Below are 14,935 nucleotides of genomic sequence, written 5' to 3'. Positions count from 1 at the left end.
TTTATTTAAAAGGAAGTCTTAATATCGTGGCGTAAGGTACAATTTTGGAAATTTAGCGTCAGTCGATGGGGAATCCAAGTGAGGTTGTAATGCAAGTGTCAGGTGGGTACCACTCGGCGGGTTAGGCTGACGATGAGTTCGCCAAAGCTTAACGAAAGATGCCCGAGCAGCATGAGCAACGGTAAAAAACATCTCAGCACCGATTCTAAAGAGGACTCCCTTGATAACTCTGTAAGTATAATTGAAAATAATATTTACAATAGCATAGATACCTCAGTACCATTTTACACCCTCACCTAGATTATTTTTTGATTTCACTTTTAATTATTTCCTTTGAGGGTGTGTACGTCTCAGTACGATAACTTTCATTTTGAATATACTATATACTTACCTTAGATAATGTCTACAAAATATATCGATCTAATCCTTCTTTGTAAAAAAAATAGATTTAGCTACGTAAAGGCGTGAGCAATGGAACATAATTCAATCGTTAAACATTATGTGAAATTAAAGGTCAATGACCTCAGCTGTTGACATGGTAATCCTACAAACAAGCATGGACTTATAATACTCAAACAAGCTACATAAACCACATATGGCTTTGTGAATGCACATGGTTGCGTATTGAAAACGAATATTTAAAAAAATGCGAGTGCATATATTAAAATTAATTATCTTAAACCCAAAGCTTTATATATCAGTCCCGTCTATACATTGTTCATGATTATAAGTAACCATATTTTAGATACGGGAGTCAATAAAGTCCGAACGTGCTGGAGGAAAATCCGAAGAGGACTGCAGAAGGCGCACAATCATTGTTGAAAAGAAAAATGGTAGCTACGGATTCACACTCCAAAGCTACGGCATCCATTACAAAAAGGTATTACAACAGCTGCATTGATTCACGAGTGTACCTACTTAAATTAAAAATGCATTACGCGTTTTCTCGTCCAACCTTCGTTTTAAAAATTATATTAGCGCTAGGTCGCACTCAGACCTACTGGCAAGTGATGATGCAGCCTAAGATCTGCCGTACTTGCCTAGAAGATGTCTATTCATTCTCGATTTGAAGGTAAAAGTTAAGGTAACATTAAAAATGAATGTAGTTATGTAACATTAAAATCGGAGGGGAAAACTGATGCCAGAAGGGCATTCCATATCATAGCTATTTGAACTAGAAAAGATTTCCTAGAAAAGTTTGATAAATTAAAATAGGAACCGGCCAAGTCCGAATCAAACTCGTGCACCGGGGGTTCCGTTCTACAGAAGAAGTAAAACGGTAAGAATCACGTTTGTTAACGAACCGCAAAACTAACTTTGTTTATAGAGGTTTATTGTTGATATTAAAAACCGGCCAAGTGCGAGTCAGATTCGCGTATCGAGGGTTCCGTACTCGGGTATTTTTTTCGACATTTTGCACGATAAATCATGCATAAAAATAAATATAATCTGTTTTAGAATGTACAAGTACACTGATACACCACACGGTAGGTATTAGTGATTCTACTTTGAAATTTCAAACCCCCGATTTTCCCCCCTTTTTTATTAAATTAGAAATAATTTTCGATTTTTTTTTTTAATTAAATGATATTGGGGCCACTATTTTATACAACTATTTGAAATTTCTTGTCAATAGCTTAAATAAATTATCATTTTGGTATGGAACTCTAAAAAGGGAAGTTTTCTAATGTCAGTATATAATATCTAACTACGTAATAGCTATACCAATTACAGGAGAACTTTCAATCGATACAAAAGCTAACCTTTGATTTAATATTTTAGTGGTTTACTGTGTTCCATATTAAATATCATTCTTTGATAAAAATCAACCTACTTTAATTGGAATCTTCATCGATCTAATAGAATTAAAGTGAATGTGTGGTGTGTTCGTAGGAGCAAGAGATTGAGGTGATAACGTACGTGGACCATGTGGAAGCCGAGGGCCCCGCGGCCGCCGCGGGCATGCGGGAGGGAGACGTGATCCTCTCCATCAACGGAACGGACGTGGAACGCGCAGACCACGCCACCATCGTCGCTGCCATCAACGCTTGCGACTCACGGATGCGAATAGTAGTTATCTTCGAAGACTGTGTTCGCAAAGTGGAACTCCACCTCAAGTATATCAATATCCAACGTACTCTGCAGTCTAAAATGCGCGAACTCGAACAACTAAGCATTCGAGAGAGACAAGTTTTTGACACAAATTGGAAAACGCACAGCTTACCTTCACAAAAGAAAAAATCTTCTCCATCCGATATTATTTCGGATAGCGAGGAAAATAATATTACTGATAGTATTAATAGCGCTTACTGTCGGCCTACGCTGTCGAGTGAGAACGTCACGGCCACAAAACCGCCCCAAACTAACGTGTTCATGTATCAGTATTTAGACCCAAGATATGGCGCCTGTATCATTCAACCGAACTTACGAACCGGCGGCTTTGTAATAACCGTAGGATCGCCGAGGAACAGACGCGAATGCCATCATTATGTGGTCAAGACATCTGGTGAATGCCATCGCGCCTCCGAGGCGTACAAACCTGCTATCGGGAAGCACACGAAAACACATAGAAGCAGTCATAGTCATGGATGCGCGCCTTGTATGCCGGTCTATAATAACCAAGATGCGAACAGTCTCGAGGCCTATGACCTCGCCAGCCCTTGCTGTGATCCACATTGTGTACCTAACTCTAGAAAGAAAGTTCGACGAAAGAAAGAGTGTTCTAAGGAACACAAAAGAAAAGAGAAAAGCCAGCAAGTTGACAAATCAACTCAGAAACCTGACACATGCGCGTATAATCACCCAAAGAAAGTTTGTAGCTCCGGTCACTGTTCAAGTCGATATCGTTACTTGACGACTGAATCGACCCAAACAAGCCAATGCAGTCTACAATCATATGCTACCAGTAACGCTACTATACCTTGTGATAACTCAGCTTCTAGTTATAGTACTTCTCTAAGTAGCGACACACTGTTTTGGGACAATGACCGCTCAGAAGCAAAATCGTCTCCAAAAATTCAATATCATAGTTCGCACCAGCACGTAAAACCCAAATCATGGGATAATTTAGCAACGAAAGCTATAGGAGGCTACGGCTTCGGCTACGGTTATTTAGATACGAGCGCTAAGCACCCTAACCGATCAAAAAGTCACGGACGAAGTCACAGCGGGCGCAGTGCCCAAACCCATCATGATTGCCAACATCACACCCAAGACAAGCACCCTCACAGGCAGAACGGGACGCCGCACCACTACCCTGTATATGGCAGGAGCCACAGTCATTGTCCTCCGACTAAATCCACTGAGAGTTTGATCGTAGTCCCGAAGTATCCTTTGGAGAGTAGTGGTTCAGAAAGTCGCCTGGCATGCGACTGCGGCGACTCCACCGAGTACTATCGTCGTGTGGGCACCACCAAGAGTACAGGGGAATCCCATTCCACCTATTACTCGCAGCGCTTTGTATACCACGCTCACTCGTACAAAAAGAAAGATACCAATGTAAGCTCCGAAATAACTAGATTGTAGGACTTTGCTCAATATGAAGCCTAGTTTTTTTTAAATATTAAATGATTTCTCTAGTTAATTATGATCAGTGAGATGTGTGAATATTTAATGTAATGTAATAGAATAGTAATGTAATGTAATGTAACAGATGAGAGAGTGTATTATTATTTTGTATCATTTCACATTTAAATGCACAAAATGAAGCAATAATTTTAAACTTATAATAGTGAAAATGACTCTAGAGCAACAAAAATAAAAGCTTGGTACCTACAAATTTTTCGCAACACAACATTCAATGCAACGCGAACATCCTGCAATAAAAAATAGGAGTTTATTCATAGATGGAGATCAACAAATCGTACTACTGTATTCTCTATCCATTAAAATTATTTCGCGGCTAATATGTACTTAAGTTTCGTCACATCGCAAAAGAACGTGCGAACGTGGACGCATACAAAGTGTTCGTCGAAAGAACTGAACCGACGAAAACACGCCTGCGAATGCACGGTGATGCTTGCAGTTGTTTTTACAGTGTACTAGCTGATGTCCACGACAAAAATCCCGTGGGAACTCTGCGGAACAAAGATGCGCATACGTCATCTCGCCAGGTCTTTAGCTATATACATGCAAAAATCACGTCCATCCATTGATCCATCGCGGCGTGATTGAAGGATAATCCAATAAACCAATAAGCAAACAAACTTTTGCATTTATAATAGGTATGAATAGTGATTCGCGAACACTTGTTGTTGTGTGTTGTGAAATGTTGCATGTTTAATTGCATGTTGTATTGCGAATAATCTGCTCGCGGCTTTATATAACGCCAACATGAGTCAAATAATCTCGTATTTTTAAGAATATTTTGTATCAACAATCACAGCTTTATACTTGTTGATTTATAGTTTTTAATAAAAAATCATTTGAATAGAAATAGGTATTTTATTAAAATAATAATTAATCTCAGTCAGAAGCCTTCACGCAAGTGCCGATAACAATGGAAAAACTTCAACTCAATCGAATGAAAGAATGCCTGAACGCATAGATTTTAGACGACCCTAGTGAGGTCCCATATTTTTAAATCTCTGGTCTGGTCTGGTGGCAGGATAGGTAAATAGGTAAGTAAAAACTATTGTACCTCTTCCAGGTGAGCCCGCTTCCATCTTAGACTTCATCATCACTTACCATCAGGTGAGATTGCAGTCAAGGACTAACTTGTATCTAAACAAAAATAAAAAAAGAAGAACCAACGAACACAACAATTAATTTTTTGTACAACTTTATTTTTTATTAAATGAAAGAATCCTTCAGAATATACTGCCAGAGCGCAGTCGCTATTATTATTATTCGCACTTCCACGCCTCATAAACTTTTATAATGATACAAGGATGGGTCGTTTTTTTTTAAAGTATGTGCGTAAATGTTCTAATACTATTTATATAAGCTGTGCTGCTTCGCGCATTGTATTACGCCTAGCGAACAAATTTTGTCTTCACCTTTTTAGAATACGATTGCTTTGCCTATCTAGAGTTATAATATCTTTGGCACGCGCAAGGCGAGTAAGATTTGGCGTGGACAACTTTACTACCTAACAAAACTAGATATTTTATTACTTTGTCAATATTTATTATTTTTTTAACAGGGCTCTCTCCGTCACTCGTTTCATACAATCGTAGTTCCAATTTCATTTGAATATTAAGCAACCAAAGTCCATGAAATTTTGCAGACATATTCTAGAAACTAATATCTGTGTCTGTGGTGTTTTAGATTTTTCTAAAAATATGTAGTTTTAAAATTACAGGGGCTCAAAGATTTGTATGAAAATTTTTAAGACCGCGTAACTTTGAAACCGAATATTTTAACGGAAATCTGGAAAACCACAGACATAGATATTAGTTTCTAGAATATGTCTGCAAAATTTCATGGACTTTGGTTGCTTAATATTCAAATGAAATTGGAACTACGATTGTATGAAACGAGTGACGGAGAGAGCCCTCTTAATGCTCTTTGGTTTGAATATAATATAGTAATTTTTTTAAACTCAACGAGAGTCGAGCGGTTTCCAAATTTATACGCGCTGCCGGCTACGTTACTCGAAATGAAAGAGAGGTGCTACGACGTGCTACATATTGCTACGAAATATTAACCTACGAGTTGTAGACTACATTTTTTAAACAAAATTTTGAAGTAACGTGCAGTAGTCTATACTATCTATACTTAATATTATAAATAAAGAGTGCATGTGAATTAATGCATCTGTGACTACTGCACCTATTTGAAAAAATCACCTCAAACTTTTAAACTTTAATGGCGTCTGGCAGAGGGTTGCTACGACACTATAGTGTCTGGCAATGCACGATGTAATCTCTAATACTAATCAGAGGAAAATATAAAGATTTCTTACACCTTTATTACCTGTTATCTCCCAAACAAACTTCACTGTCGCTGCGCTGTGCTTTCTCCCTGTGCTGGGGATGTTACGCAGAGAAACTTTCAGCTCTTATAAAATAACGAAGATCTGGCACGCGCTGGCTCTCTCTCCATTACATCTTGGAAACCTAAATTCGCGAATCGAGTACGAATCGGTCTTATCTAGATCTGTCACTTCCTATACGCAAGTGTGACGACGCACTATCATCAAAATTGGGTGAGCCGGGTATCTTGCGCGAGTTCATCTCAGTTCAGGGGTCAGATGGCGGGCGGTGAGCCTGGGTGTGCGCAGAGTTTATTCGTCTTTCGCCGAAATGCGTGCTCCGCGCGCGTTTAGCTCGCCGCGGCTCGTCTTAGCACTAATACTGACCTTTCTAACAAACACCAACTCATTACCTCAGGTAAGGGCTAAGGCAAATAAAACTACATGATGAAACCACCCGTCATTTTATTAGATCATTAAATTATCTAATTCAACTCAATCATGGCTTTACTACTATATTAAAATACGAAGGACTACCCCAATAATTTATTTTCCCTATTATTTTCTTCTATTTTAGGTACTTCATTTTTTTATTGAGAATCTATTATAATATGTTTACCATATAGTATGGCTAATGTAATATAAAGCTAATGATTTTTGGTAGTAAGTCGTAGTAAGTAATTTTGGTAGTAAAAAAGTTGGCAGTCAGTGAAGACTGTCGACAGAAGTGAATACGAAAAACTATGTGGTGAAATTGTAAATTTTCACATTTTTGCAGTATTAAGAATTAAAATTGTGCTAGTGATAAGACCTTGAAGTTTTTACCCGTCTCTAAATTGCCAAATGCGCTTACAGAAATTTTCACTTTAAAAAAAGCATAGTTATTACTAATTACTACAAAGTATCTACTATTAAGGTTGGACTTATTACAGAAACATCTACTGTGCAAATTGCCAGGCAGTCAAACATGTATTGCATGGCTAGTTCATTTGGAGGATATCACAAGGGATATTGATGAAATCCGTTCAAAAACAAACATTGATGATTACTGTGGTCTCAGCGATTTGCAATATTTCTCGCAACATCGGAAATTCTTCACCATAAAGGCAAGTTTATTTTTTATGGCTAAGTATTTATCATAAGTATGCCATTACCTACTTTCTTTATTAATGAACGAGTGATGTGTAGAGTGTGCTATGCTATTGCAAGTATGTTTCATGTGTTGCTTTGCGAATAGTATACCTAATTACCTATTCCTTTAAATTCAATGGCACTGCGATAAAACGGGATCGAAAATAGTTTTTAATATGTAAAAAAAAAGGTGCCCAAAAAGGTGTGTAATGTTTTCAGGGCTCATGTATGTATTGTGAAGTTCTTTATTCCACCATAACTTCTAAATGGCTGAACAGATTTTGATGAATGGGGTATCGTTAGAATCCTTACATCATCTCGAGTGACATTGACTATAATTTTTGGAAATAAATCAATACGGCGGCTGTATAGTGCCATTTTCTAGTGTTATTTTTTCTTTTTAGTTTTTTTAGCAGTCATGTTATTAATCATATTCATATTATTTATTTTGCATTTCATATGTAGGTACTTTATACATGAGACCCTGTAAGAGTATTGTAAAAAATATAGATACCTACCTTAAAAATCATTACATTAAATTCACATAAGTAAGTAGGTAGGTCGCGCTTTGTTTCCTATCGTTTTTTGTTCCTTTGTTTTCGCCCTGTCCTGTATTTTTAATCTTTGTTATTAAGTAATATAGATGTATAAGAGGGGTCTCTCCGTCACTCGCCCCATACAAACGTAGTTCTTCTCTCATTTGAATACAAACCAATCATATTCAATGGAATTTTGTAGAAACGTTCCGGGAACTAATATCTGTGCCTGTGGTTTTCCAGATTTCCGTTAAAATATTCGGTTTCAAAGTTACGTGGTCTTAAAAATTCTCATACAAATCTTTGAGCCCCTGTAATTTTAAAACTACCTATTTTTAGAAAAATCTAAAACACCACAGGCACAGATATTAGTTTCTAGAATATTCAAAATTTCATGGACTTTGGTTGCTTAATATTCAAATGAAATTGGAACTACGATTGTATGGAGTAAGTAACGGAGAGAGCCCTGTTAAATGAAAAAATAGGTAGCTAAAATTTACAACATTCATAAATAAAATTAATAAAAAACATTAAAATTCACTTAAGTAGGTATGTACATAGCAAAAATTTTACTACTAAAGCGTTGTGGGCACCCTGCCTCCTTGTACAGTGGTTTGGATGACATTTTTGTTTTGCAATTTTTATATTTAAGTATAAAGTACATGTGACTATTGTTATTAAAAATAATACTTATATTAATATTAAAACTAATAATAATTGGATTGCATATTAAATCAATAGGAATTGGATTGTCAGGTGTAAAATTAGTTTTTTTTAAAAGTTGAAAATATTACAATAAAACTTAAGGCTAGCCTTATCTAATTACTAGACAAAAAATGCTTTGCATACAAAACTTTTTTGCAAACAATATGCATTTTTCCCCATTTCACTTTATTTTAATAACAATTTTCGTACATTCACAAACGCTATAATACTTAAATGCAAAAATTACAAACAAAAATGTTATCCAAATCACTGTAACGAGGCAGGGTGCCAAGAATGCTGGCTGCGTTACCTCGTTGAATGGCTAGACCATGGACCAATGATTACTTGATTGGTTGGTAATGATTGGTTTATACTACCTCTATGGGCTAGACTATTTTTACCTGATTAAGTATTTTAATTCTGAAATTTTATAGCATCAAATTTTTGTCCACCTATTTTCCTCGTGAGAAAACTTAGCGCGAACTCGAACCATCTTTTCATTGATTCATATAATTGTTTATACATATGTAGTTGTGTCAACATATATACAGATAACAAATATCCAAATAATTAGGCATTTAAGTATTTAGAACGTTACTTAAACATGGGGTTATCTCTTTTATTACTATAAGTAAAGTAATATGTGTCAGTACAGGTCTCGATAGTCTGGTATAGCTCGTTGACCTAAATACTGCTTTTATTAATTATATCATAGCGATGTATGTTCCGCATATATATTATTTTTGACGACTGGGGTCTTGCTAGTATATTTAAGGCGTCCGGCCTCCTATTCCGTATGGGGTTCGATCCCAGCCACGCACTACTATCTTTTCGGAGCTATGTGCGATTTAAGCATTTCTTTCGGTGAAAGAAAACATCGTGAGGGAACCTGCACGCCTCAAAGTTCCCCATATACAATATCCAGATATACAGTACATAAGCAATTTAAATATTACAATATCTTGTGTCAAAGCCGACCGTATCCATGCATTATTGAAATTCGTCTATTGTATAATAACCAATGTTGTTTGACACAGTGCTAAAATTATCAATGACAAATCTGAGAACTGTTTCGGAACTATGATAGGTATAAAAGCGTGTTAATTCGGCCCCACAAAGAATTTCTGCATTTTGCGAAGACGGTATGACGTAGTTTTGCTGACTTCTACTGGAAGATATAATCCCTTCCCCGTCTTGTCCCTGTAGCTACGCAGGATAGCTGTCAGACGCCCACGTCCATCAAGTAACTGATTCTCTTCAATCGGTCAGCCTGTTTGCGTCCACTGCCGGTCATACGCCTTCCCAAGAGCGCACCAACACACAGTCCTTCACCTTCCTCATCTACCCACTTCGCGCTACCCTCTTAAGGTGCCGTTTTAGACGTGTTCTGGAGTGGAGACCATGTACCAGCAACATAGATATGTATCTATGACCAGCAAGCGCAGTATGGGACGACCTCCACCCGGTGGTCTCGCGACCTTAAGAAGGTTACCGATTCTGACTAGCAAATATACCTGTATAACTGAGCGTTCTGCGATCCGATTTTCCGGCACAAAACCGGTTTGGCGTTGGCTCGTAGGTACCTATACACAACTATTATTTGGTTCACATAAAGAATTAAATAAATAAAAACAATTTTGAGGAATTGCAGCGGATCTACAAAACTCAAATCCAAGTGGACGAAGTCGCAGGGAACACCTACAGAGAAAATAAAATTCCACCCACGCAGTTGCATGATAGTTTATCAACAAGCGATAAGTAAAAATTCTTGAAAACCAAAGCCTATCTTGAATTTCCTTGAACCGAATGGTTACCAAATAGACATCAACTTTTAATAAAACAATGTTATAAATCATGTCAAGGCAATCGAAGAATGCGCGTAATTTAAACATATTGGTGTTATTGGTGGACTACACAAATTTCAAACTTCTATTTTAACCCTTTAGAGGTTGAATTTTCAAAAATCCTTTCTTAGCGGATGTCTACGTGATAATAAGCTATCTGCATGTCAATTACTTTAAGCTGTGCGTTGATCAATCAGTCAGTCAGTCAAACACCTTTTCCTTTTATATACAGTGTGTTTTTTTAACTTGGACAGTATGGGGAAATCTGAAACCATAGAAATACAAGGAAAGCGTCTTAGGAACCATTTGCTCTTTTTTATGAAAACAATTTTGGCGGAGTCAATTTTTTAGTCAAGCGTGAGTTGTCCATAAAAATCAATGAAATTGTCAATTTTTTTTAATGCTAATTGACTCAATTTCATGTAGGGATCATTTCATTGTATCGGAAGAAAAAAATCGGGACAGCAGAAGTTAGTGAAATTTAATAAAAAGTTTTTCATTATCCCTGCTAAGTAGTACCTAAGTACTAGCAGGAAGTATTAAGGGTAGATCTAGATACCCTACCCTTAATTTCGTATAATCGCATCAATACGATATTCAATTATGGAACATTTTTTGAATGATTTGTGCACGATTAAGTAGTTCGACTATGTATTAGTAGGTTTGCATCCTCCTAATGTATGAAAAAACATTTACTTAAATTTGACCAACTTCTGCTGTCCCGATTTTTTCTTTCCATACAATGAAATGATCCTTACATGAAACTCAGTCGATCGGCATTAAAAAAAAAATTGTCAATTTCATTGATTTTTATGGACAACTCACGCTTGACCAAAAAATGGACTCTACTAAAATTGTTCTCATAAAAAAAGAGCAAATGGTTCCTAAGACGCTTTCCCTGTATCTTCTATGGTTTCAGATTTCCCCATACTGTCCAAGTTAAAAAAAAAACACACTGTATGTGTGTAAGAAAGGAAGCATAAAAGCTAAATTCTTTTTGTTCGTGTACAGATTGAGCCCTTTGAAAAAACACCACTAATGACGACGATGATTTGCAAAAGAGTCCTCAGAAACAGTCATACACCCGAATGGACAGAAGTAGCACGCACTTTGGGCAATTCTGTACGAGTGCGCCGCCAAGGCTACCCACCGAGAGGGCGGTACCGAGGACAGACACAATCTCAGTATTTGGCAATAGACCGGGGCAATGGAAAAGATGAAGGAAAAGCAGAAGCTCACTCAGCCGCAGATTCTTCAAGGGCTAGTGTCAGTAAGTATCCTGTCTCTTGGCGTCGTATTCCCCATTGCTGAGGGCCGTGACCCCTTTCCATTAATCATTTAATTACACCTAGCTCCTCTACTTTATTTAATGAAAACGACGAAACTTTGAAATATTATCATACCAAGTGTCCACTGGCAATTAAACTTATGAAGCTTGAAATGAAAATGCTTGCAGAAATTGACTTGCTGCGAGTGTTTACACATTGCAAAAGACTTGCCAGAGCCGACTTGCTAGTGAACACTAGGCATTAGGTCCCTATATAACGCCTAGTCGTCAGTAATGTCTAATCGTCAGATGTTTGTTTTTAAGGTGGAAACAGTGGTATGGGTCAAGCTCAAAGCCAGACAATATACGACCCCAACTGTGATGATTGCTATGGAAAAATCGACCATGAAGTAGAAAATCTTAAGCGACCAGGTGGACCGAGGCCAGGAGGAAACGGTTATATTCCAGGTGGTGGGGATCAAAGACCTGGTTACAGGCCAGGGGGGACAACCGGAGGTGGAGATTACCCTGCTGGTGGAACAACTGGAACTGGAGGTTACCCTCCTGGCGGACCAACCGGAATCGGAGGTTACCCTCCTAGTGGAACAACCGGAACTGGCGGTTATCCTCCTGGTGGAACAAATGGAGGTGGAGGTTACCCTCCTGGTGGAACAACTGGAACTGGAGGTTACCCTCCTGGTGGAACAACTGGGGGCGGACGTTATCCTTCTGGTGGATCAATCGGAGGTGCCAGTCACCCTCCTGGTGGAACAACTGGAACTGGAGGGTACCCTCCTGGTGGAACTACTGGAGGCGGAGTTTACCCTCCTGGTGGAACAACCGGAACTGGAGGCTACCCTCCTGGAGGAACAACTGGAGGCGGAGGTTACCCTCCTGGTGGAACAACTGGAGGTGGAGGCTACCCTTCAGGTGGAACAACTGGAACTGGAGGCTATCCTCCTGGAGGAAAACCTGGAGGCGGAGTTTATCCTCCTGGTGGAACAACTGGAACTGGAGGGTACCCTCCTGGTGGAACAACTGGAGGCGGAGTTTACCCTCCTGGTGGAACAACCGGAACTGGAGGCTACCCTCCTGGAGGAACAACTGGAGGCGGAGGTTACCCTCCTGGTGGAACAACTGGAGGTGGAGGCTACCCTTCAGGTGGAACAACTGGAACTGGAGGCTACCCTCCTGGAGGAACAACTGGAGGAGGAGTTTATCCTCCTGGTGGAACAACTGGAACTGGAGGCTACCCTCCTGGTGGAACAACTGGAGGCGGAGTTTACCCTCCTGGTGGAACAACCGGAACTGGAGGCTACCCCCCTGGAGGAACAACTGGAGGCGGAGTTTACCCTCCTGGTGGAACAACTGGAACTGGAGGCTACCCTACTGGTGGAACAACTGGAGGCGGAGTTTACCCTCCTGGTGGAACAACCGGAACTGGAGGCTACCCTCCTGGTGGAACAACTGGGGGCGGAGGTTACCCTCCTGGTGGAACAACTGGGAGCGGAGGTTACCCTCCTGGTGGAACAACTGGAGGGGGAGGCTACCCTTCAGGTGGAACAACTGGAACTGGAGGCTACCCTCCTGGAGGAACAACTGGAGGAGGAGTTTATCCTCCTGGTGGAACAACTGGAACTGGAGCCTACCCTCCTGGTGGAACAACTGGAGGTGGAGTTTACCCTCCTGGTGGAACAACCGGAACTGGAGGCTACCCTCCTGGAGGAACAACTGCAGGCGGAGTTTATCCTCCTGGTGGAACAACTGGAACTGGAGGCTACCCTCCTGGAGGAACAACTGGAGGCGGAGTTTACCCTCCTGGTGGAACAACTGGAACTGGAGGGTACCCTACTGGTGGAACAACTGGAGGCGGAGTTTACCCTCCTGATGGAACAACCGGAACTGGAGGCTACCCTCCTGGTGGAACAATTGGGGGTGGACGTTACCCTCCTGGTGGATCAATTGGAGGTGCCGGTCATCCTCCTGGTGGAACAACTGGAGGTGGAGGTTACCCTCCTGGTGGAACAACTGGAGGTGGAGGCTACCCTTCAGGTGGAACAACTGGAACTGGAGGCTACCCTCCTGGAGGAACAACTGGAGGAGGAGTTTATCCTCCTGGTGGAACAACTGGAACTGGAGGCTACCCTCCTGGTGGAACAACTGGAGGCGGAGTTTACCCTCCTGGTGGAACAACCGGAACTGGAGGCTACCCTCCTGGAGGAACAACTGGAGGCGGAGTTTACCCTCCTGGTGGAACAACTGGAACTGGAGGCTACCCTACTGGTGGCACAACTGGAGGTGGAGGTTATCCTCCTAGTGGAACAACTGAAGGTGGAGGTTTCACGTGGCCAGTGGCATCTGGTCCATTTCCAGGACCTGGTGGAAATAATTATTTCTGTTGTATACTTCCCAATAATGTTCTGGGCAGGGGTGCTTATCCTACTAACTATGGTATTGGAAATGAAGTATCGAACTCAATGGGCATGACACCGAATAACTTAATATCTCCGCAGGCAGAAAGTACTTTCGGAAGACAACCAGCATCTTCTGGTCCGTATGGCACTGGAAATAATCAAAATCAACCTAATGTTTTTTATACATCTGGCAATCAACCTAGAACAAACGGTGCTGAGGGGCCTAGAAGTCAGTTTGGAGTTAATGGGCAGCCTAGCGGATTTACCGTACCTACAAGTAATTATGGAGGCATCGGTGTACCTACTGGTGGTCCGATGGATGGATCAGGGAGACAGTTTGGTACAATTGATACTAATGGACAGCCCATCGGAGCTACCGGCCCTACAAGTAATTATGGAGGCATCGGTGGACCTACTGGTGGTCCCATGGATGGATCAGGGAGACAGTTTGGTACAATTGGTACTAATGGACAGCCCATCGGAGCTACCGGCCCTACAAGTAATTATGGAGGCATCGGTGGACCTACTGCTGGTCCCATGGATGGATCAGGAAGACAGTTTGGCACAAGTGGAACTAATGGACAGCCTAACGGAGTTACCGGCCCTACAAGTAATTATGGAGGCCTCGGTGGACCTAATGGTGGTCCGATGGATGGATCAGAAAGACAGTTTGGTACAAGTGGTACTAATGGACAGCCTAACGGAGTTAGGGGACCCACAAGTAATTATGGAGGCATCGGTGGGTCTAAGAGTGGCCCGATGGATGGACCAGGAAGACAGTTTGGTACAGTTGGCACTAATGGACAGAATGGTCCAGAGGGACAGCATGGTGGACCAAACGCCCGAAATGGTGTCTATGGTGGTACTGGTGGACTTCATGTCCCACAAGGACAGTTTGGAACAGGATTACCAGGTGGTGCTGATAAACATTACGGTAATGGTGGAATAAATGCTCCCAGTGGCACATATGATACAGGTACTGTGGGATCGTATATACCTCGTGATACTGTTGGTCCTAATGGCCATGAAGGGGAATATGGAACGCGACCTGCGGGAGAAACTACAGTGCCTGGTGGACACTATGGAACAGATCCGTATGGTCAAATAGGAACAAATATTCCTCA

The 14,935-nt window shown here is 40.6% G+C and overlaps 1 protein-coding gene across 1 annotated transcript; it reads left to right on the top strand.

Annotated features, from left to right (window-relative positions):
- On the top strand, nucleotides 1–4,370 carry LOC123880254. Its single transcript, XM_045928281.1, has 3 exons — nucleotides 1–231; nucleotides 746–880; nucleotides 1,894–4,370. Exons 1-3 carry the CDS (start codon nucleotides 133–135, stop codon nucleotides 3,523–3,525), a joined length of 1,866 nt encoding a protein of 621 aa, XP_045784237.1. The 5' UTR covers nucleotides 1–132; the 3' UTR covers nucleotides 3,526–4,370.
- Nucleotides 4,371–14,935: the final 10,565 nt, after the last annotated feature.

This window comes from Maniola jurtina, chromosome Z (genome assembly GCF_905333055.1).
Source record: "Maniola jurtina chromosome Z, ilManJurt1.1, whole genome shotgun sequence".
In the NCBI taxonomy this organism is placed as follows: Eukaryota; Metazoa; Arthropoda; class Insecta; order Lepidoptera; family Nymphalidae; genus Maniola; species Maniola jurtina.
This window is presented reverse-complemented; position numbering and strand designations above follow the sequence as displayed.

Coding starts and splice junctions, on each gene's coding strand:
- LOC123880254 (XM_045928281.1), top strand. CDS start 133: ATGAGTTCGCCAAAGCTTAACGAAAGATGCCCGAGCAGCATGAGCAAC. Junction 232..745: donor AGGACTCCCTTGATAACTCT/GTAAGTATAATT, acceptor ACCATATTTTAG/ATACGGGAGTCAATAAAGTC. Junction 881..1,893: donor ACGGCATCCATTACAAAAAG/GTATTACAACAG, acceptor GTGTGTTCGTAG/GAGCAAGAGATTGAGGTGAT.